At 42.5% G+C, this 23467-nt stretch overlaps 1 protein-coding gene across 1 annotated transcript in view; it reads left to right on the top strand.

The window, feature by feature from the left end:
• The first annotated feature begins 1259 nt into the window (after positions 1–1259).
• PUM3 (pumilio RNA binding family member 3) overlaps positions 1260–23467 on the top strand; it is a 34907-nt gene continuing 12699 nt past the window's right edge. The window contains exons 1-13 of the mRNA XM_081320846.1: positions 1260–1339; positions 3110–3198; positions 11057–11233; positions 11647–11782; positions 12218–12293; positions 13293–13386; positions 13468–13534; positions 15145–15319; positions 17380–17483; positions 17930–18008; positions 18717–18815; positions 19734–19787; positions 20426–20506. Coding sequence (XP_081176972.1) covers positions 3120–3198; positions 11057–11233; positions 11647–11782; positions 12218–12293; positions 13293–13386; positions 13468–13534; positions 15145–15319; positions 17380–17483; positions 17930–18008; positions 18717–18815; positions 19734–19787; positions 20426–20506 — 1221 coding nt within the window. The 5' untranslated portion in view covers positions 1260–1339; positions 3110–3119. The remainder of the gene's footprint in view (positions 1340–3109; positions 3199–11056; positions 11234–11646; positions 11783–12217; positions 12294–13292; positions 13387–13467; positions 13535–15144; positions 15320–17379; positions 17484–17929; positions 18009–18716; positions 18816–19733; positions 19788–20425; positions 20507–23467) is intronic.

The raw sequence follows: 23467 nt of genomic DNA, 5'->3' as shown, positions 1-23467 counted from the left end.
AAATTGAAGTCTTGTTGCTAGAGAAAATGTTGATTTGGTTTATGCAGTTTGAAAAATTGTTCTCCAATCCTTCCTGCTTTTGGATTGTATTTAACAATTTAGATGGCCTCCCATCTCATCTCACAACCCTGGGCAACTAATAAGACATTAAAAAGCAGCAACACAGAAATCCAAAACATAAATTTTAAAAAAACTCTGTAACAAAGCCATCTAAACAATACAGTCTGATTTGCAGAGGCTCACAAAAAAAGTTTCATTCATTCATATAGACCTCACTTTCTACTTTAACAATCTCTAACCAGCCCCTTTCATTGCTGCTCTTATTACACAAAACACTGTGGCACGCCTTTTAAATTGATGTCCTGCAAGCCTTCCATCTAACAGCACCTATGCATTTATTCATTAAGGGGCTCAGACTGAGAAGTGTGAAATATTTGAGGATCTCTCGCTTCATAATGCAGAGCGGGAGGTAGGCATTACCTCCCCCCGAGTATGACCACCATTCTTCAAATGGGGGCTCAGACTGATAATGATTTACAACTCAATAATGATGCTTAAATGCAGGGACCTATTTTTTCCTTTTATGAGCTCAATCTAGTCATTGGTCGGTGGCAGGGGTAGGCAACCTCGGCTCTTTTATGACTCATGGACTTCAACTCCCAGAATTCCTGAGCCAGCCAAGCTGGCTCAGGAATTCTGGGAGTTGAAGTCCATGAGTCATAAAAGAGCCGAGGTTGCCTACCCCTGGTCGGTCGTATGGGAAGAGGAGGAAACAGCGCTTTGTACCCTCAAACTCCTAAAGGAAAGGTGGGATGTATAAATAAACACAGAGATCGGACTTCCACGACAATGTTAATCCAGCTTTTCTCAACCCGGTGTCCTTCGCAGAGGTTGGACTTCAATATTTCACTACCCAGATTGCAGGATTAAGAAGCACACCTTTTCTTCAGGAGGAGCATGAGGTTGAGCAACATATCAACGGGCGACGGCCGCTTCGATGCCACTGAAACAAACCAACTTAGTTACCAGTCGTTGCTTTCGGTTTCTATTGGGACACTGCAACGGGAAGCACAAGGCCGGAGCTGCCTTATGCAGAGCCACTCTACCATTCAATCTCCATGGTGTTCTGTCAGCCGGCATGGTTCAGTTGGGAACCGGAAGAGCCGCTTTTAGATTCTTCAGTTCCGCCGGCTCGGGATTTCTCCGGCTTGCTTTACGGCCGCGCTTTTGTGACACTGTCGCGAACGGCAGTTGCCCGTCAAGCAGGATCGACGGCCTTGTACCGGAAGCAGCGAAGACAAGAGAGGAAGTCTCGGAAGGAAGGGGACACGTGCGGCCGGTGAGTCTTCCTGCGTGAGGCAGACGATGACGGTTTAGTTGTTTAGGGAGCTCAAGCGAGGGTCTTTGAGTCGTACCTTCGCGTCCGATGGGCTTTTTCCTCGGCCTGCATTGTCGCGCTGCCCTCTTGCGCTCCCCTTAATCCAGGGGTCTTCAAACTTGGCCCTTTTATGACTTGTGGACTTCAACTCCCAGAATTCCTCATCCAGCGTGCCTGGCTGAGGAATTCTGGGAGTTGAAGTCCACAAGTCATAAAAGGGCCAAGTTTGAAGATCCCTGCCTTAATCGGTTGTTTACTGCTTATGAGAATTGTAGTCCGTTTGCTGCTACATCTCTCCTCTGTGGGAAGTCAGTGGGTCTGCCTTTGGGGGAGGCATGTGGTAGGGGAGTTGTTTCCCTTCTTGTGGCTACCCACGAGGCGAGAGGGACTTGAGCACTGGCCTGGAGACTATAATTCCCATAATCTCCCATTAGCGGGGTCAGTGGAGGTTGCCTGGCTGGGCTTTCAGCTCTAATTCATCCTCCTAACGCTGTGATGCAGTTTCTCAGACACTGTGTGATATAAAAGGTGAACTGTTCATCGTAAAAGTAACCCTGGTCGAAAAATGGTTGCATATAAAAAAAAGGCTAGAATCTCATTTTGGATTGATGGAAGGCAAGCTTTTATTAAAGAAAGAATAAGTGGATCCAAACCCTTCTAATCCAACCCATCCTGAAATGATCTTATTATCATAATCAATAAGTTATCTTAGAGAGCCAGCTTGGCGGGGTGGTTTAAGCCACCAGGCTGGAAACCAGGAGACGGCGAGTTCTAATCCTGCCTCATGAATGAAAGCCAGGTGGGTGTCTTTGGGCCAGTCACTCACTCACTCAGCCCAACCCACCTCACAGGTTGTTTCTGTGGGGTAAAAGAGGAGTAGGAAGGAGTATTACAAATGTTTGCCGCCTTGAGTTTCTTATAAAGTAATAAAGGTGGGATAAAAATTAATAATAGGATAAACCTTCTGAGGCAAACAACATGAAATTATCCACAATCATGGTGCAAGAATCTTTTGGGAGGCTTAGAGAAGGTGAATTGAAAAAAGTCTGGAGTTCCTATGAAGGGCCTTGGGGCTTATATGCAGTTTTAACCTTAGGTATCCCTTCCTGTGCATCTGTATGGTATTTGCTACATAATAAAAATATGTAAAACAATAATCCTGTGTATACCTCTGTCATAATAGTGGTATAATGCAGTTTTGTACCAGTTAAAATACCAAATGATGATTGGAAAATATATTCCCGACCATGGTAAAAGTTTTTGATGGATTCTGATAGAGGAGTTTGTGTGCAACTGTGGTGCTATTTTTTTCTAGATTACTTTAATATTTTTCTTTATAGACTGCTAAATTCCCAGCCACATTGATGTGATGTGATTAGTATTTATATTTTTTCTTAAAATTTTATGCTAATCTCCAATTATTTTATCTTTAATAAACTGACAGCGACTTGCAACCTCACAAAAAGTAATAAAAAAATCAAAGATGAAATGTCAAATTTATCATTGTCTTTTTTGCCTGTTACAGTCTTTTTTTCTATTGATACTTTAAAATGTCTTAAAAATTCAAAGATATTTAAATAACTGCAATATTGAAAGTTATGGGCTTGTAACAATATATCTGTCATATTTCAGAGTGGAAAAAGTTGATTTGTAAAGCTTCTGCAGATTTGAATTGCATATTTATGAGGAATGGGATACTGGAAGCAGTCATGATAATTTTCTGTTTTGCAGCATTAAATTAATGGACACCAAAAGGAAATTTATTGGCAAAGGTAGAAAAAACCCCGGGCGTGGTAAAAAGAAGCTTACAAAGAATAATGGTGAGATAAATATATTACAAGATACACATTTTCTAAATCTCACATAGACGGTACATTGTGTCTAATAAGTAATTGGTTTAATATGTAAACTGATAAAATATAGCAAATGTGATTTGAACTGGTATAAAGAGGTACTTTTGTTAGGCTTTTACAAATAGGCATGCATGCATGCATGCACACAAATAAAAAAATACAGTATATATTTTAATTATTAAAATTTATAATTACAGTAAACGAATACAAACTGAAAAAAGATTGAATAAAAAGAAAGTAGAAGGTAACAGAAATAAAAAGAATTGATTTCCCACATTCATCTCAATAGTTCTAAACAATTTTAGTAACCTCTTAAAATGCAACAAATGATCTCTTCTTCTCATATACCATCTTTTGTCTATAAATAAATTCTTATAGCATTGTCATTTCAGTTCTGGTGTCAGCAAAATCCAGAGATAACATGTTTATTTTAATCTTGATCAAATAAACAACTTTACATTTCTTCCTATTACTTCTAACAATTTTAATGTTTAATCCAAAGTTGATTTATTTTCTTTTTCTTTTGTTCCTTCTCATGAAATTTTTCAAAACTAACAAGCCTCTTTTGTAAATCCAATATTTGGAAATTTATCCAGATCACTTGTAGTTTATCATTTGTATATCCCTTCTAATTATTAACACAACAACCAGTTTCTTTTATATGTCTGGTGCAACATCTTTTTCCATGTAATTCTTGTAGCATGTAATTTGTAAATCCACTTTCAACTCAGTCCCAATCTCAGGTAAAACCTGTTCCTCTTCTATGATGCCTTTTAAACATCATCTCTCCGCAGAGACTGATATCATTGTTGACACTCTAAAAATTAAGTTGAGTCCATTGTTTAAAAATATGCTTTAATATGTCCAATGTTAAGCTATTTTGCTTCATTCTGTAATTATAAACTGAGTTTGTTCTTTCTTCTCCTTCAGTTGTGAACTCAATTGTAATCTTATTGTTTTTTTAAAGTCCAAAGCAAAAGCATTTCCCCATAGTAAGGATTCTTAATAATTCCAAAATTTTATTTCAACTTTATCTTGACTTTCTAAAATCAAAATTTTAATCACCCTTTTGCTGTTTATTTAAAAGAAATGTTAAACTTCTGGTTAAAACCTTTTTTTTTTGTTAAGGTTTGAAGAAAACTCACTGCTATCAAAGTTTCAAATACAAAAATTTCTAATAGCTGAAAAGCAACCAACAAGAAATTTCTTCAAGTGATTAAAAAACGAAATATCCAAATTTAGTATGCTTTCAAAGGTGCCAATCATGGTTTAGAAAATTATTATTCCTTTGTCTCCCAGAGCTCTAAACCCACTGGAGACCATTATCTTGTGGCCTCCTCACAAGGAACAGCTGTCCGGAGCTCTTAAGGGGGAATCTGAAGCCCTCTCCTTGTCCAGAGAGGTATTACTGAAAAGCTAGTCCACTTGCTGACTCTTCGTTCTGTCACAGTTGTTGGTTCCACTTTTTGTGATTTTTTTTTTTAATCCCATTTATATCCCGCCCTTCTCCGAAGACTCAGGGCGGCTTACAATCTAAGAAGCACAAATCAATGTGCTTAGCAATAGCCTTCATTCTATGTATATGCCAGCTTATTAGGGCTTTCGCCCCCCCCAAGCGGCATTATTACAAAGTCAGCTTAATTGCCCCCAACAATCTGGGTCCTCATTTTACCTACCTCGGAAGGATGGAAGGCTGAGTCAACCCTTGAGCCTGGTGGGACTCGAACCTGCACTAATTGCAGGCAGCTGGTCTTACTTAAGGAGGCATTAGCCCACTGCTCCACCAAGGCTCTTTGATGCTGCCTTAAGCTCACTAATTTTTCCCTCCATAAGTCATCATAATATATACAGTTTGATTAAAAAAATTAAGATAAAAATTGCATTTTTAAACGTGGCTAATACCTATATAAGGGACGCGGTGGCTTAGTGGGTTCTGGCTCTTCGGCTTTGAAACGGAGATGAGCACCGGCCCCTAGAGTCGGAAACGACTAGCATGCATGTGCGGGGGAACCTTTACTCTTACTTTTTAATACCTATATGAATAAAAACCCAAACAAATTTTTACTCCTGTATACTATTTATCTTATCCATCAACTTAGGAGTAGGAAATCTATATCCCTCCAGATCCTGCTGGACTACAACTCCCAGCCCCATTTGCCATTAGAAATAATTGATTGGGGCTTCTGGGCGTGACATTTACCTTTACGACTGATAGCAGATTTAATAGTTATCATTTGCATAGTACCGTATATACTTGAGTATAAGCCGAATTTTTCAGTCCACTTTTTTGGGCTGAAAACTCCACTTCGGCTTATACTCCAGTCAACAAAAAAAAAGAACTGTCCCTTCGTTCGGAACAGGCTGCTGAGAGAAGGGAGGGCTGGGCTCCGCACGGGCCGTGGGTCCGGCGTTCGCCCGCCGAACAGCTGATGGGTGCGGGCGTGGCCGGGCTGTCTCCGGAGCCGGGTTCCACCGGCGTTCAGCGTTCGCCCGCCAAACAGCTGATGGGCGCGGGCGTGGCCGGGCTGTCTCCGGAGCCGGGCGGGTTCCACCGGCTGGGCTCCCCACGGCTGCCTCAGCAGTTGGCGCGGCCGCGGGTCTGGCGGGCGTGGCCGGGCTGTCCCCAGAGCTGGGCGGGATCCACCGGCATTGGGTGTTCGCCCGCCGAACAGCTGACGGGCGCGGGCGTGGCCGGGCTGTCCCCGGAGCCGGGCGCCTTCCACCGGCGTTCAGCGTTCGCCCGCCGAACAGCTGACGGGCGCGGGCGTGGCCGGGCTGTCCCCGGAGCCGGGCGCCTTCCACCGGCGTTCAGCGTTCGCCTGCCGAACAGCTGACGGGCGCGGGCGTGGCTGGGCTGTCCCCGGAGCCGGGCGGGATCCACTGGCATTGGGTGTTCGCCCGCCGAACAGCTGACGGGTGCGGGCGTGGCCGGGCTGTCCCTGGAGCCGGGCGCCTTCCACCGGCGTTCAGCGTTCGCCCGCCGAACAGCTGACGGGCGCGGGCGTGGCCGGGCTGTCCCCAGAGCTGGGCGCCTTCCACCGGCATTCGGCGTTCGTCCGCCGAACAGCTGATGGGCGCGGGCGTGGCCGGGCTGTCCCCAGAGGTAAACTTCGTGACCCACCCAGCCCATGCATAAAACAGAAATGAAAAGTCTTAAAAAAGTTTTGCGCGGTTAAATAAACAGCATTTGCCTATTGTTTCTCCACGGAGCACTGACAAAATTCGCTCGAATTAAGGAACGTGGGGAGCTAAAGAATCGGGCTATAGGGAATGTCTGGCATGACGGGCAACCCTGGGAAACACGAGGACTGTAGTGCAGTGGCGTAGCGTGGGGGGTGCAGGGGGGGGCCGGCCGCACCGGGCGCAACATCTGGGGGGGCGCGACCGGCGGGCTAGGGCAAGGCTGCTCGCGAGCGAGGGGTATCTGTGCCTGCGCCGACACAGAAACGCTTCTCTCTCCGGGTGGGGGAAGGCTCGGCGGCTCCCTGGGTCTATATACGCCTCTGTATGCGCACGCCGCCTCGCGCTCCCGCGAACGAGAAAGAAAGAACGGCAGCGTCTGTGAGCCTCGCCAGCGGCGGCGTTCCTCGGTGTGGGCGTGCCTGCGTCTTTGGGTGTGAGGCTTTCGGAGAGGCTGCCTTTGGCTCCTGGTACTTGCAGCCGGTTTAAAAGAAATGAATTCTCGCCCGCTTTCACAGACTTGTTCTTTTACACCGGCTGCAAGTACCAGGAGCCAAAGGCAGCCTCTCCGAAAGCCTCACACCCAAAGACGCAGGCACGCCCACACCGAGGAACGCCGCAGCTGGCGAGGCTCGCAACATCTGGGGGGGGCGCGACCGGCGGGCTAGGGCAAGGCTGCTCGCGAGCGAGGGGTATCTGTGCCTGCGCCGACACAGAAACGCTTCTCTCTCCGGGTGGGGGAAGGCTCGGCGGCTCCCTCTGTATGCGCACGCCGCCTCGCGCTCCCGCGAACGAGAAAGAAAGAACGGCAGCGGCGGCGCCCCCGGAGAAGCCTACCCCGAGGCTGCGGCCGATTTTTCCTTCTCCAGGCCTCTGCCGCCCGTTTCTGTCTGACACACACACACACACACACACACACGCACGCACGAGGGGGAGAAACAACGCTCTGGGCGGCAGAGGCCTGGAGAAGGAAAAATCAGATTACCCCTTCCACACGTAAAACTTCCAGTTTAATTACAAAGGAAGAAGAGAGAAACTTAGATCAACAGCTCACCTTCATTTCCTCTAGGTCGCAAGGGGAAAAATAAAAATCAAAGATCCTTGGAAGTAATGGTTGGAAAAGTTTGCAAGTCTTTGGGAAAGTTCAAGAAGTGAAAGGAGTGTTCTGAACCAGCCCTCTTCTCGCACCCCTAATCAAAAGAAGAGTCTGGAAAGCGTCCAAGGCTAAAAGGCTTCTGCCAAGATTTAATTACGCAGTTAACAAAAACACAAGAGCTTGTCTTCTCAAGCGGAAAAGGTTGCTTTCAGCAACCAGCCCCTCCCCAAACACTTCTTTTATAGAGAGCTCAGGGCGTGGTCTCCCTGTGCCTCCTCCCGAGGAGTCCCATAGTCTTTCTTTGTTTGTCCCTGCTCGTCTGCCTCCTGCGTCGGGCGTCCTTGAACAGGGCCAGCTGTGGGTCATCATCCTCCGCACTCTCGGGCTCACACAGCTGAGAAGAGGTCCCCGGCTGAGGGCTCTGCAAAGCCTCCAAATCATCATCATCAGCCGGTTCGTTTCCCTCCTCCCCCACATCTGAGTCCTCCGATACATCGGAGCCGGCTGTCGGACCCACAGGCTGGCCCTGAGTCACAACAAGGAGTACCCTCCTCTTGAAAGACCAGATAAGGCAGACAGGGAGATGAAGAGTTCAACCGAGTTTCCTCTTTTGTTCAGGCATCTGCACCCGCTGCTTTTAAACTTGCCGGGCGCTGCAACGGCACCCGTTTTCCCCGGCGAGTTTTCCCTACCTGGCCCCTGCAGAATCGCGGCGGCGCCCCCGGAGAAGCCTACCCCGAGGCTGCGGCCGATTTTTCCTTCTCCAGGCCTCTGCCGCCCAGAGCGTTGTTTCTCCCCCTCGTGCGTGCGTGGGATGAGGCGAGAAACCAACAGCCTGCGTCCGTCTCTCTTTATGTATATTTCTGTATATATCTTATCTCGGGATCTAGACCTTTCGAAGGAGAAGGGGCGGCTGGAGTTCGTGAGTTGCTGTGGGACCCAAGGGTTGGGGGAAGAGAGATGGGAGGGAAAAGGGGAGAAACCTGCCGCTGGCTAGTTCTTTGTCTGATCGGGGAGCCTGAACAAAAGAGGAAACTCGGTTGAACTCTTCATCTCCCTGTCTGCCTTATCTGGCTTTTTGAAACGCACCACCGGCTGCTCCGTCCAGAAGCCCAGATTCGGGAGGGCTGCTTGGCTTCCACTTGAGCCCATCTATGTCCGCGAGCCCCCCCCCCACTACCCCTAGACCTCCGCCGCCGGCGGAGGCTGGATCCGCGCTCCGCAGCGGCAGGGCGTGGATCCAGCCGGCGGCAGAGGCTTGTGGAGCACGGATCCAGCCTCCGCCGGCATGCAGGCAAATCCTGCTAAAGGGCTTTCCCCCCCCCACTGGATCCGCGCTCCGCAAGCCTCTGCCGGCGGCAGGGCGCGGATCCAGCCGGCGGCAGAGGCTTGCGGAGCACGGATCCAGCCTCCGCCGGCATGCAGGCAAATCCTGCTAAAGGGCTTTCCCCCCCCCACTGGATCCGCGCTCCGCAAGCCTCTGCCGGCGGCAGGGCGCGGATCCAGCCGCCGGCGACAGAGGCCTGCCTGCTTCTTTCCGCCGCGAAACGAAGCAGCCTGCCTGCTTCTTTCCGCCGCGGAACGAAGCAGCCTGCCTGCTTCTTTCCGCAGCGGAACGAAGCAGCCTGCCTCCCCAAACCTCCCCAAAAGAAGCAGGCAGGCAAGGCACGGAGATCCGGAGACCTGCCGATGTTTGGGGAGGTTTGGGGAGGTGCCCAAACCTCCCCAATCATCAGCAGGTCTCCGGATCTCCGTGCCTTGCCTGCCTGCTTCTTTCCGCAGCGGAAAGAAGCAGGCAGGCAAGGCACGGAGATCCGGAGACCTGCCGACGTTTGGGGAGGTGCCCAAACCTCCCCAAACGTCAGCAGGTCTCCGGATCTCCTCCCCAAACCTCCCCAATCATCAGCAGGTCTCCGGATCTCCGTGCCTTGCCTGCCTGCTTCTTTCCGCAGCGGAAAGAAGCAGGCAGGCAAGGCACGGAGATCCGGAGACCTGCCGACGTTTGGGGAGGTTTGGGGAGGTGCCCAAACCTCCCCAAACGTCAGCAGGTCTCCGGATCTCCTCCCCAAACCTCCCCAAACGTCGGCAGGTCTCCGGATCTCCGTGCCTTGCCTGCCTGCTTCTTTCCGCTGCGGAAAGAAGCAGGCAGGCAGGTCACGGAGATCCGGAGACCTGCCGACGTTTGGGGAGGTGCCCAAACCTCCCCAATCATCAGCAGGTCTTCGGATCTCCGTGCCTTGCCTGCCTGCTTCTTTCCGCAGCGGAAAGAAGCAGGCAGGCAAGGCACGGAGATCCGGAGACCTGCCGACGTTTGGGGAGGTGCCCAAACCTCCCCAAACGTCAGCAGGTCTCCGGATCTCCGTGACCTGCCTGCCTGCTTCTTTCCGCAGCGGAAAGAAGCAGGCAGGCAAGGCACGGAGATCCGGAGACCTGCTGACGTTTGGGGAGGTTTGGGGAGGTGCGCGCGCACCTCCCCAAATCTCCCCAAACTTCGGCAGGTCTCCGGACGGCGGCGGCTTGGGAGAGGTGCGCGCGATCCTGGAAGCACCGAAGCCTCGGCCGCGCGCAAGTCCTCGGTAAGCTCCGGGCGGTCACTTGCTTCGCGTCTCCTGAGGGAAGGGGGGGCGACTGGAGCGGGCGTGTTTCCTCGCCTGCTGGGCGCCGCGATTTGCCCGGGGAACGCGCGGGCCCCGAATGGCAGCGTGGAGCAAGGAAGCGGACAGCCAGGGCTTCCCCGAGAGCCGCGGCCACACAGGGTATTCCTGTGTATTCAGGCTTGCAAAATGGCGGATCGAGCCTCTGCTGGCGGCGGAGGCTTGCAGAACGGCGGATCGGCTTATACTCGAGTCACGAACTTTTTCCAGTTTTTGGGGGTGAAAATGGGGGTCTCGGCTTATACTCGAGTCGGCTTATACTCAAGTATATACGGTAATTGTTTCATATTTTTTTTAAATTTTAATTCCATTTATATCCCGCCCTTCTCCGAAGACTCAGGGCGGCTTACAAGCTTAGCAGTAGCCTTCATTCTATGTATATGCCTGCTTATTAGGGCTTTCACACACACATACCCCCAAGCAGCATTATTACAAAGTCAGCTTAATTGCCCCCAACAATCTGGGTCCTCATTTTACCTACCTTGGAAGGATGGAAGGCTGAGTCAACCTTGAGCCTGGTGGGATGCGAACCTGCAATAATTGCAGGCAGCTGGTGTTACTTAAGGAGGCATTAGCCCACTGGCCGAGGTTGGCATTTGTAATATCTAAATGTTGTAGACCTGTTCTTTCTAGAGTCCTCACATTATTATTTGAAAATTAATTTAAATGCTTGTGTACCCTGGTTTTTCTGATGTTTTTTCATGATCTAAGTATGTTTATGAACCATATGATTTGTACAAAATGCATTTTAATTTCAGTTGATGAAAATACTTGGAGAAAAGGAATTGTCAAAGCTAGGTTAAGAATAAATACAATATAATACGTATAGGTATAAACAAATAGTTTATACCTCTTTCTCTAAAGTATAACTCTTTCTCTAAAATATTAAAAACAGATCCTGGTCATCCAAAGAAAACCATTGGAAAAAATGAAGATATCAAACCCAAATTTAAATCTAAGAAAACTGAAAAAGGAGGTAAAAAACCTGATAAAACTGGTGGGAAACACTGGAAAAGTAAGCAACTCCCAGGGAAGGTTTCCAGGAAGCGCAAGCTTCAAGACGATTCAGAAGGTAAGAATGTGTTTCTAAAAGTTAAATGTGATAATCTTAACAACGGCCTTCAGTGGTTCTGCAGTTTTAAATAGGGTCCTTGGGTAGAAGGGCTGTAATGAACCTCTGTTGCTTCCTAACCAGATCACATCAAACTAGATAGACTCATACTTTGATTCAACACTGTCTGGTTCATGCAGGTTTTAGCAGAAGATGCCTCAATTAAAAGTTAGTTGTTTCTTCAAGACCTACTATTGTTGAAATTACAGTTAGGACAAAATGAACCCAAATTAGTTTGAGAAGATCTTGGATGAGAACCCAGAAACATAACTTTAAACATTTGGTGTGATATTAATTAGTACAGATGGCATTCACTACATATTAGCCTCCTCAAAACTACATTTTGTTTTATTGGTTTATTTATTTATCATTAGGCTCAGAACCTAAAAAGCCCAAGTGGAATGAGATCAAGAAGAAAAAGAAGGAGCTAAAACAGAACCGTCAGCTGACTGATAAGGCCAATTATGACATAATTATTAAAGGCAAACAGATTTGGGAAATTCTACGGCGGTAATCATAATTAATACATTTGTATATTGAGTAACTTAACATCTATTTTTGTTTTTCTTCCATGCAGAAATTTACTTTGTTCTTGTGCAGAGAAGATCTTTCTGAACAGTCAAAGATCATCTCTGCAAAATTAAGGGCTTGATTGATGTTTGGATGTGCTAAATAAAGTAATAATTTTGACTTTTAGGATGGATAGATAGATAATTATAAAAATCCTGGAGAAGGAGATATTGATGCCCAAAAGGCTCAACTCATAAGTTAATCAGTGATAGTATTGTTTGCTAGTTGATCTAATTAATCCATGTGCTGTTGCAAATACATTTGTCCTGATAGTATTTAATACTACATGTTTAACTGCTAACAGATAATTAGAACAGTTTTAACTGCCAAAATGAAATTAATAAACTATTGTTTTACTCCTGGGTTCAATTGTAGAAAAAACTGTGACAAGGAAAAACGCAAGAAGCTACTGGGTGATCTTCAGGAGTTACTTCATGGAAAAATTAAAAATGTAAGAAATATAAAACGTATGTATCTTTAAAGAGAAGCAGTGCAATTCACAAATTGCTGAACTACTGTATGTGTGAATAGTGAAAAAGTTTATGCGAAGATGTATTACTTCTATCCATAGGAAATGAAGCTGAAAACTGGATGGTCTTATTTCCTTTTTTGCACAAACTTGCCATAATTTATTACACTGCAGACAGATTGCTATTTATAGCTTCCCAGAGTTTTGGTTTTATGATGGGTGGCCATATAAGTTGAAATAAATACAGATAATCCTTGACTTACAGCAGTTCATTTAGTGACTTTTTGAAGTTATAACAGCATTGGAAAAAAAGGACTTAAGACCGTTTTTCACCCTTAAGACTGTGGCAGCATCCCAGTGGTCATGTGACCAAAATTCAGATGCTTGGCAGCTGACTCATATTTTATGACAGTCGCAGTGTCCCGGGGTCATGTGGTCCCTTTTTTGTGATCTTCTGACAAGCAACGTCAATAGGGAAGCCAGATGCATTTAACAAACTTGTGACTAACTTAAGTGCAGTGATTCACTTAACAACTGTCGTAAAATGGGGCAAAATTCATTTAACAAATGTCTCATTTAGCAACAGAAATCTTGGGCTCGGTTAGGGTCCTAAGTCGAGGGCTGCCTGTAAATATCTCCTGAGACTTAGGAGAGAATAAAATGTGTAAGAGGCTAACATACAACGAGGTCATATAGAATAGTAACAACTTGCAAGAACTGCTTGGAATTCCAAATCTTGGAGAAGTGAAAGATATTGAAGCAATAGGTTTCAGATTGGTTTACTTCTTTTTTGAAGACCATACCATTCTTAGTACTCTTAGGCAATTTGTTTTTGGACCATATGTTATTGTATTTCTTTATAGCTCCAGCCAGCTACAATAATAATAAATCTTGTTGTATTGTTGCTAAATGTTTAAAAAGTAGCAAGATCCACCAAATATAATGCTACCTAATTGACATGCTGAGTTGCTGTCTCCTCAGATGGCATTTGGTCATGATTCCACACGTGTCATTCAGTGTTACATTCAGTTCGGCAGTGAAGAACAAAGGCAAGAAGTGTTTGAAGAATTAAAAGGTACACTTCCTTAAAGCGTCCGTATTAATCTCTAGAATACTTGATGGAGTCAGTTTCTCACTATGGTTTTCCATCCCACAGAAAGCTTTAAAGAATTAAGTAAGTCCAAGTATTCTAGAAACATTGTGAAGAAATTTCTCATGTATGGGTAAGTATTCAGTGCATCCATATACTCCATTTTTACATAGCCTCATATTTGACTAAAGAGTGACTGCTTTGTTTTCCTCCTGTTTTGTTTGAATTGGAAAAATTAAAAAATGGATTCTGAAACACTTTTCTTTAGAACAATGAGCAGAATATATAAGAATAAATGCCTTTGCTGTACAAAAACTCTCTAAAAATTACACAAGAGAAGGGCTTTTCTGAATGGGATTATTCAGACCATTATTAGACCATAAAACAATAACTGAAAGAGTAGAGAAGTGGGTCTCACTCTGATCAGGTCTTCATTTTTCAATATATATATTGAAAATATATATTGACGGATGGGATTCCGTCAAAACGTTGCTCTTACACCTTCAATTCTACATGGGAAAAAACCTGAATGACCAAAGATCCACATACAAACAAACACCCGCGAAAACCTCAGAAAACACACACATACACACACACACACACACACACACACACACATATATATATATATTAGAATCCCAAAATAGTAAATGTTCAGAAAATGTGCCTAATTAGATCTCTAGCAGTGAAAAGAAAAAACCTATTGAAGAAAGTAACTGAAAGTAATAAGGGAACAAAAATATTCTGCCAATTTTTGTTTTGTTTTTTACATTTTCCTTCTAAAAACATGACAAAAATGCAGGAAATATGTAGCTTTCTTTTGTAAATTAAAATTAACTGGTTTTTCAAGTTTGTAACAATTGTTTGAATTAGTCATACCTTTACTCTTATAATGGTAATTTCTGGGTAAAGCTTAACAAGGTTGTGCAAATGCTTGGAAAGAGCGTTGGAACACATGGACGCATTTATAAAATAGTTCTTTTTCATTTTTAAAGTACGTCTATTTTCAGATATGCACAGCTTTTGGCCGTCTGCTCACATGTGTCCATGTATAGCTCCAAAGTTTCCATCCTGTTGTTGTCGAAAGCGTTAAAAGGGGCTTTGCAAAATAGAAATGTAAATGGACTATTTTATGATTCCAGCACATTTCTTCAGAAAGTCACTGTCACTCTTAAAAAAAATTCGACTGCTCAAAAATAATTTAGTCAGGGGTTCTTTTGCTTTTTTTTTCTGATGCCTGCTTAATATCTGGGAAATGATTTTTGATTTATCTGAGTATGAGGTTCTTTTCTAAAATAAATCCAAGTGGAATGCCATTCTTTACTGTGGGCGAACGATTCACAGTGCAAAGTATAACATTGAGAAAGCTGTTTCTTTAGATCAGACATGTCAAACTCGCAATGTCACGTGACGTCGCGAGACGTATCGGGACTGTTTTGCCGGCAATGGGGTGGGCACAGCTTCCGGGTGACGCATCCGGCCCGTGGGGCAGCAGTTTGACACCCCTGCTTTAGACTGATCACCTTACTGTATTTGCTCTTACAGAAGAAAAAGACCCAAACGTGTCAACCTCACTTGTATTATTGTCTCTCTATGTAGGATCCCTATTTCTGAAATTAACTCTAGGAACCAGGGTTAAGCCGGAAGTCATGAAAAAGTAACTCCTTCTTGACTTAAAATCCTTGGTTGATTTTCTTTTCTCCCTATTTTCTCTTTTGTCAACTGTACTTATTTCTGAACTAGAACAAAGCCACAAATTGCGGAAATAATCAAAAGTTTTAAAGGTGAGGTTAAAAAGATGTTACGGCATACCGAAGCATCCGCTGTGGTGGAATACGCCTACAACGATAAAGCCATTCTGGAGCAACGGAACATGTTGACGGAAGAGCTTTATGGTAATATATTCCAGGTCTATAAGGTGATTATTGGTACACTTTTTTTTTCTTCAAAAACAATTTGAGCTTTTCTTTGTGTGATCTGACATCTGAAATGACTTTTGAGTTCTGAGAGAAAAGGACGGACAGGCAAGTCAGGAAAAACAAATTAGTTCCAAGAAATCTCTGTATACCTTATGCTATACTACAGGGGTGTCACACTCAATTTCATTGAGGGCCGCATCAGCTTTGCGGTTGCCCTCAGGGGGCCGGGTGGGTATGGCCAGGGTGGGCGTGGCCTACTGGGTGGGCGTGGCCAGAGTGCGTATGGCCTACTGGGTGGGCGTGGCCAGCTTTACATCGTTCACATCAAGGGTGCCTATGGGGGCCTGGGCAGGAGTGGGACACATCTGGGGGTCTCTGGCAGGAGGAGGGTCTCTGGACCAGGGCCAAGGCAGTGGGGGCTGTTCCCTCACTGTTTCCGGGATGGCTTCAAGGGCCGCATGAAACCACTTCGCGGGCCGGATCTGGCCCCCAGGCCTTGTGTTTGACATGTCTGCTATACTATGTTTGTTTCGGGCATATATACCATTAGCTTCTCTCATGAACCTTAGATTTTTTCATTGGGTGGAGTAGCTCGGAGGCTGCAGGATTTTTGCCTTTTTTAAAAAAACAAAAACAAACCCAGAGAAATATAAAGTGCAAGGAGGCAAAAACCTGTGATCTTTCAAATATTACAATTGGTAGTTTGGTAGCTTAGTTACAGGCTCTAGATTAGAAACTGGGAGACAGTGAATTCAAACCTTGCCTTTAGCACAAAGCCAAGTTAGTGACTTTGGGGCCAGTCCTTTCCTTCAGGCTTTGTTGGTGGCAAGCCTCTCCTGGAATTATTTCCATGAAAACTCTCTGCAATTAAAGACCAACTTTAAGGAACTCAACAAACCAAAAAAACACTTGGACAGTAAAGATTCCACATCTCTGAATTACCAAACTTATTTTGCGGCTGAGAAAAAAAATGAATTATCTTTCAATATTTAATTAACCTTTAACTGCGTTAAAATAAACGCATTCAAAATAGTAGTTATCCAAACAAATGCCATCAAGGATGACCATTTCAGAAATGTGGAATCTAACATGTTCTTTGTTCTAAAAGTTGATTTCAGCAACTTTGAAGTTTTCATGTATTTTAATCTCATTGGTATAAAATGTTGGAACCTAACCTGTATTGGCAGAAGAAGTATTTTGTAGAGCATGGGTTATAAATTGTTACAAGTGAGCAGATGGCTAACGTTCGTATGTAATTTCAGTTTAAAAAGATAGAAACTTATAATTGAAATAGTTGTGTCGCACTTCAAACTTCATTTTAGCTTGAAATGATGCATTCCATTACACAACAATCTGTTTTATCAGAATTCTTGGCTTTAAGGGAAGAGTGGTAAATATTTTTTTTAAAATATTAAGTACTAAACAGAAAGTACATTAACAGGAAATTTGGGAAATTTTGATAGACATATTCTGTAAAAGACTATTAACACTTAATGAGATATTGTTGAAGGTATTACATCTGTGCCATTATGTTTACCATACTCTTCAAGAAAAGTATTCTTCAATATTTTATAACTTTAATAATTTCTTGAGGGACAACCATGTTAATGTTTTTGCAGCAAGCGTTTTTTATAGACACTTTTCAGACTTATAGACATTGTGCTATAGGTTTTCATGGATCAAGTAGATTATGATTGCATACCATATATGATCCTCAAGTTTGTTTCACAGAGTCAATTAAGAGTGACTTTGTTCTGTGGTATCCAGTTTGCAGTCAGGTTGGGCCCTCCATTGTAAATAGAAGCTTTTCCAGGAATTTAGTTTCAAGAACCCTTGAACTAAATTTATTTCAAATGTTATGTCTGGAGTGGTTCCTAGTTATCTTCTCAATCTTGAACCCACTTTGTTTTTCCAGAGGTCTTTGAGTCTCTGAATTAATCCTGCAAGTCAGAGTGCCAGATTAAGGCACAGCTGGCTACAATTGAGAATTTTGTTTTATGAATGTTGGAATCTTTTGTTTTCTTATCGTTTGATTCTATACAGTTTTTTCTCGTTTCAGACAGCAGATCGATCAACTTTGGGTGAAGTGCTGGAGGTTCAACCTGAAAAGCGAGAAGCCATTATGGATGAGATGAAGCAGATCCTTACCCCAATGGCTCAAAAGTAAGAACAAATGCCAGACTGCTGGGATGCTTGACTTGAAATTCGGTTTTAAGGGATTTTCCTTAAATCCATTTCAAACGATGTTTTCTCTACTAATAACAGCAGGATATTTTTATTACAGTACAGAGATCTAATAATAATACCTGTTAACTTTATTGGATTTTCTCCCATCCCTAGAAACTCCAAAGTCTTACACCTACTATGTCTTTCACCCTTCCCCCCCCCCCAAAAAAAAATGGATAGTCAATTTCTGCTAACAGCTTGGTTGGAGCCTGCTGAAGCTTTGTTCTCTGAAACTACTGTTTTGATCTAACTGCAAATGAAAATAGGTGGCAAATGCCATTCTTTGTGTTATTAAAAATATTTCACATCAGGTAAATACAGAGTTCTTTTTATTTATTTATTTTGTTTTCTTTTTTTTAATTTTATTTTATTTTCCCTTACAGAGAAGCTGTAATAAAGCATTCATTGGTGCATAAAGTTTTTTTGGACTTTTTTACTTATGCTATCTCTAAACAGAGATCTGTAAGTATTTATTCATTAAACTTTGTTTACTTCATTACGTTCATTACTTATCTTTTTAAATCTGTTTTCATGTTAAATAGAGTTAAATGTCATACCAGATACTTAGTGCTTTTTTTTTCTATTTGGGCTTTCCAATAATAGAAGAAACTCCAAAATAATCCAGTCCAGCCAAGGATATTCTGGTTTTGACTCTATGCAACTTTGCTTGCTGAGTCAGATCTGGCAGCCTCACTGCCCCTCAGAGTGTTCCTTTGTACTTTTTTTCAATGGGTTGTATATATTGTTCTGCTTTCTGGCACAGCTAGTCACTTAGAATTGAAATGTAAGGAAGTCAAATTAAATTGCATAAAGGTTTTTTTTCCCTTGTCACATTTGCATATAAGAAATGAAATTCTTTCTTTGTGCATGTTTTTGTTCATGCAACTTATGTGCTAAAATGTGATGCAGATCCTAGAACCCTGAAATAGTTTTAAATTAGGAGTTAACAGATTCCACACCAAATTAAAACTTTCTTTTAGAAAGCAGACATTGATTCAAGGTTAGGAACATTATTTAATGGGTAGAGTAAATAATACAGATTGCCCAGTACTTAAACTGATTGTCAGTGTTGTTGTGAGAGAATGCATCGAAGATTAAATAGGTTTTATTCATTGGATACAGTGATGAGTTCTTAAAACTGTTCTCTAAAACAATGTTCTCTGTGTCTAGGAAATGATTGAAGCAATTAGAGAAGCTGTCATTTACTTGGCACACACCCATGATGGCGCCAGAGTAGCCATGCATTGCTTGTGGCATGGGACTCCCAAGGTATTGTGTGTGAAGGAGCTGGTTTGTGTCTAAAGTCTTGCACTATGGATTGGTGTGAACTGGTTGTCTCAGATGCAACAATCAAAAACACAGTGTATTTTGACAATTGTTTCAAATAGAGAAACTTCCATGCATTTTATTTGAGTTAGCTTTTAAGAAGCATCAAAAAGGATTAGTTGAGTGGTTAGTTTATGGGTTGGATACATTCTACTACCAACTTCAACTTATCCAAAGATATACATTGATTCACAGTGTATGTGATTATATATTTTATTTAATGCAGGGTTTCCCAACCTTAACGACTTTTAAGACTGGTGGACTTCAACTCCCAGAATTCCCCAGCCAGCCATTGGCAGCTGAGGAATTCTGGGAGTTGAAGGCCACATGTCTTATAGTTGTTAAAGTTGGGAAACCCTGATTTAATGGACGTAAGCTTGCTTTAACATTTCTTTAATATGCAAACATAAAGAAAACCATTAAACATATAACATTAAGAGAAAATAGGAAAAAACACAAGCTGAAATAAATAAAGAAAAATGCTCATGCTATTTGTTAATTGTACGGTTCTGGGCAATTTGAAGGAAAGAGTAATTAACTTCCTTACAGTCTTAACCTAAGCTTTCATAAGTGATATACAGACTGACATAGAGAATAGAATATGGAACATGAAGCATTATGTGTATTTCACTTCATATAGCGATTTCAGGGTTGAAAGAAGCAGAAATAAGTTGCTTATTTTACACTATGAAGGTGGTTTCTAAACTGCTCTTGTAGGTGGCTTTCTATCCCTAATCCAGATGTGGATCCCTAAATATTGCATTTGCCGTATTATGATAATAGTTTTAAAAGTCAGCTTATATTACACATATTTTAAAGTGTCAAGTTTCTCACTATTCTTTCATTTTGCACGGTTGTTAGGACAGAAAAGTGATTGTAAAAACAATGAAGACGTATGTTGAAAAAATAGCTACAGTGAGTATTTTTAATGTGTCCTATTGTGATCATATACAGTGCAATCCTAATTCATGCTTACTTAGAAGTAAACTGTTTGTACTCAGTAGCGTTTTCTTCATTGTAGGTTTAGGGTTTCAATCTCATGGCCTCATTTCTGGAAGACTGCTTTACCCCAAAGAAAGTAATAGTGACAATTATGTTTGTAATTATGTTACATATATGTAAATATCACTAATACATATGTTTAAAGAAGAGTTCTAAGAAATCATTTTAAATGTTGACAAAGGTGAAAGAAATTCCGTGGCAAGAAATCTATAGAATTTGTTCAGATATGATACATATTAATGTTTAAAAAAATTAGAATCCAAAAAAATAATCATGAGCATTTTTACTGAGGAATAAGTCTCACAGAATTCACTGTCTAATTTTAAATAATTGGGCACTGGAATTTAGCTTTATATAAGACACTTGAGAGATTTGATAATTTGGTGGGTTGGATTGTTGTTTTTGGCTTTGAAGAAGAATCTTGTTTAAATATTTTAGCAGACGTATTAAAATCAGAAATCAGATGAATAATCACTGGATAATTAGGAGCTAGTGTTCAGGAATTGTTTTGGCTTGTGTCTTATGCTTGTAATTTTTGGCTCATGTTTCAGGGTGAATTTTCGTATTTGGTTTTGCTGGCAGCATTTGACTGCATTGATGATACTAAACTTGTGAAACAATTGATTATATCTGTAAGTAATATGATTTACAATCTTCATTTTTGATCATTCACCTAGCAGAATGATATAAGTAATGTAGAAAATTCCACTGTTTTTAGACAAAGATTATACACTGCAGGTAGTCTTTGACTTATGACCACAATTGAGGCCAAAATTTGTGTTGCTAAGTGAGAAATTTGTTCAGTGAGTTTTTCCCCATTTTACGACCTTGCCACAGTTATTAAGTAAATCACTGCAGTTGATAAGTTAGTAACCTAGTTGTTAGGTGAATCTGGCTTTCCCATTGATTTTGCTTGTCAAGAAGGTTGCCAAAGGTGATCACATGACCCCAGGACACAGCAACGGCCATAAATATGAACGAATTGTCAAGCATCTGAATTTTGATCACAAGACCATGGGGATGCTGCAAAAGTGAGCTGTTGTAAGTCGAGGACTATCTGTATTCAATTTGGTGTTTAAAATGAAAACTGAATTATCCACGTATTGTTGGGACGGTTGACTCCTTTGCAACTTAGGTGATGGAATATCTTTATTTTTCCATTTAACCATTACTCTTTCTTTTGTGGTAGAAATGTTTAAACTGTAAATCGATGTACCAGTGAAAGATTATGCGTTGGATTAAAATACTGGGGCAGTATAATGTTTTCCTATATATCTTGACATAAAAAGAGATGACTGAAGGCAAACAAAAGAATATGAGACAAATAGACTGGGGTGTCCAAGCTTGACAACTTTTAAGAATTGTGGACTTCAGCTCCTTAGAATTCCCCAGGCAGGGATTTCTGGGAGTTGAAATCCACAAATCTTAAAAGTTGCCAAAATTGGAACCCTTCCATAGACTATTTTCCACCCTCCTTCTGTCACGCCCAGATCCACGACCAGGATAAAATGAACAACTTCAGTGATCAAATGGAGCCTTGGTGGAGCAGTGGGCTAATGCCTCCTTAAGTAACACCAGCTGCCTGCAGTTAGTGCAGGTTCGAGTCCCACCAGGCTCAAGGTTGACTCAGCCTTCCATCCTTCCGAGGTAGGTAAAATGAGGACCCAGATTGTTGGGGGCAATAAGCTGACTTTGTAAAAATGCCGCTTGGGGGGGGGCGAAAGCCCTAATAAGCAGGCATATACATAGAATGAAGGCTATTGCTAAGCACATTGATTTGTGCTTCTTAGATTGTAAGCCGCCCTGGGTCTTTGGAGAAGGGCGGGATATAAATGAGATTAAAATAATAAATAAACAAAATAAATGACCACTTTGGCAGTCAAGCTCGAGGAAGGGAATCCTTATAGCATGTCTCCCGTGTTCCTCTGTTGCCTTCCTTCACGGAGCTTTCATGCAACGATCCTTTCATGCAACGGACTTCCCTCTGCAGTGATACAGTGCAGCGGCTGAATGGCTAGCGAATCGTTCTACTTTTCCCCCCCTTGTGATGGTTTATTATTACTGTCAGCCCAACAAGGTAGACTGTGAAAGCCTTGCCATTTAGGTCAGGGCTGCTTTTGTTGTAATAATTATGTAATTATCGTAATTATTATTAAGCAAATCTGAATGTGCTTCTCCCTTTATGTTTGTATAGCACGGGAGGAGCTTGTCTGAGGTGTTTACTCAAACTGATGTTTTGGCCCAAATCTCAAGCCCCTCTTACCTGACTGTAGCTTTGGCTGCAATTCCTCCTCCTGTCCTTCAAAGCCATTACTTATGCCCTCTCTAGTTAGTTATTTGTCTCCCTCTGCAGCTAAACATTTCTACCTTAGCACGTATTAATATAAAAATTAAAAGCTTACCTTAGCAGATACGCTGTTTGTAGGACAGGAAGGAGAGAGAGATCAGGTGTGTGACTAATAATTGGTTTTAAAGGGCCATCTTAAGTCAAAGTGGCAATAACTTTTGGATGTTTTAGGAGTTTTTTAGATCAGCTCACAGCCACCATGTTGTAGCTTTCTTTTTATAGCTCCGTTGCTATGCACGTCTTGAATATGTATGAGTTTGAAATGGTGTTTAAATTCCTCCCTCAGTCTGTTTGTTAGCTTAGCTATTATCGTATTTGAGCTTTCCAGCCAAAAGTGATATAGACACTATTGAACTGAGTTCAGCTTCTAGTGACATAACCGTATTATTTTCTTGGCTACAGTACAAATATTGTCTGAGGATGATTCTTGATTTCTTAGCCTATACCCTTGGCATTTATTGGTGGTCTGTCATCCAAATATTAACCAAATCTGGTCCTACTTAGCTTTCTGACTTTAGCAGAGTAACCTAGATGCTACCTAGCTAAAATTGAAGCAAATGCTGTCCTGATTCAATAGTGAAATTGATGTTCGAATTTTCACTGATGGAGAAACTGTGAGATGACAGGTTTTTGAGGCACCAGTCGGTCCTAATGGAATTAAGAGGACAGCAGATTTAAAGATTAGACTGGGTAAACTGAAGAAAGAGAACCATGATTGAATCTCTTATGACTTTGCCTTCATTTGACTTAACATCACATTTCCTTTGCCTCCAAACAGTTGTATAATAGATTCCAGAAGTTTAGCAATATGTTTGGTATTCCCCAAAGACTTTTTAGTGGTTATTATCATTATATCCTAAAGCAATTACCACAAACTTGAAACTTAAGCTTGCATCCTTTCAGCTTCCCTATGCTTTATTGTCTGATTTGCTACAGCTGAGTGAAGGATCATTCCTTTATATCGTGATCCTAATTTTGCTCGTCCTGCTTTGGGAGTTTGGGACTTTCTTCATTAATATAGATGCGTGTAGCAATAATGGCTATGCAGGTTGGTGCTTGTGGTTATAATAGTAACTGCAGTTTGAAAGGCGGTTTTCTTTATTTCTGTCTTGTCCTGTATATGGTGGAAGTTTGATACCTATCAAATAGTTGAGAACAAGAGGCCAGGGCTACTGTTTTAGTTGAAGAATTTATATATCCTCATATCTTCTCCATTTTTTGATGGGATAACAATAAAGCAAGAGGA

Source organism: Vipera berus, assembly GCF_964194415.1.
Source record: "Vipera berus genome assembly, chromosome: 2".
Classification (NCBI taxonomy): Eukaryota; Metazoa; Chordata; class Lepidosauria; order Squamata; family Viperidae; genus Vipera; species Vipera berus.
This window is presented reverse-complemented; position numbering and strand designations above follow the sequence as displayed.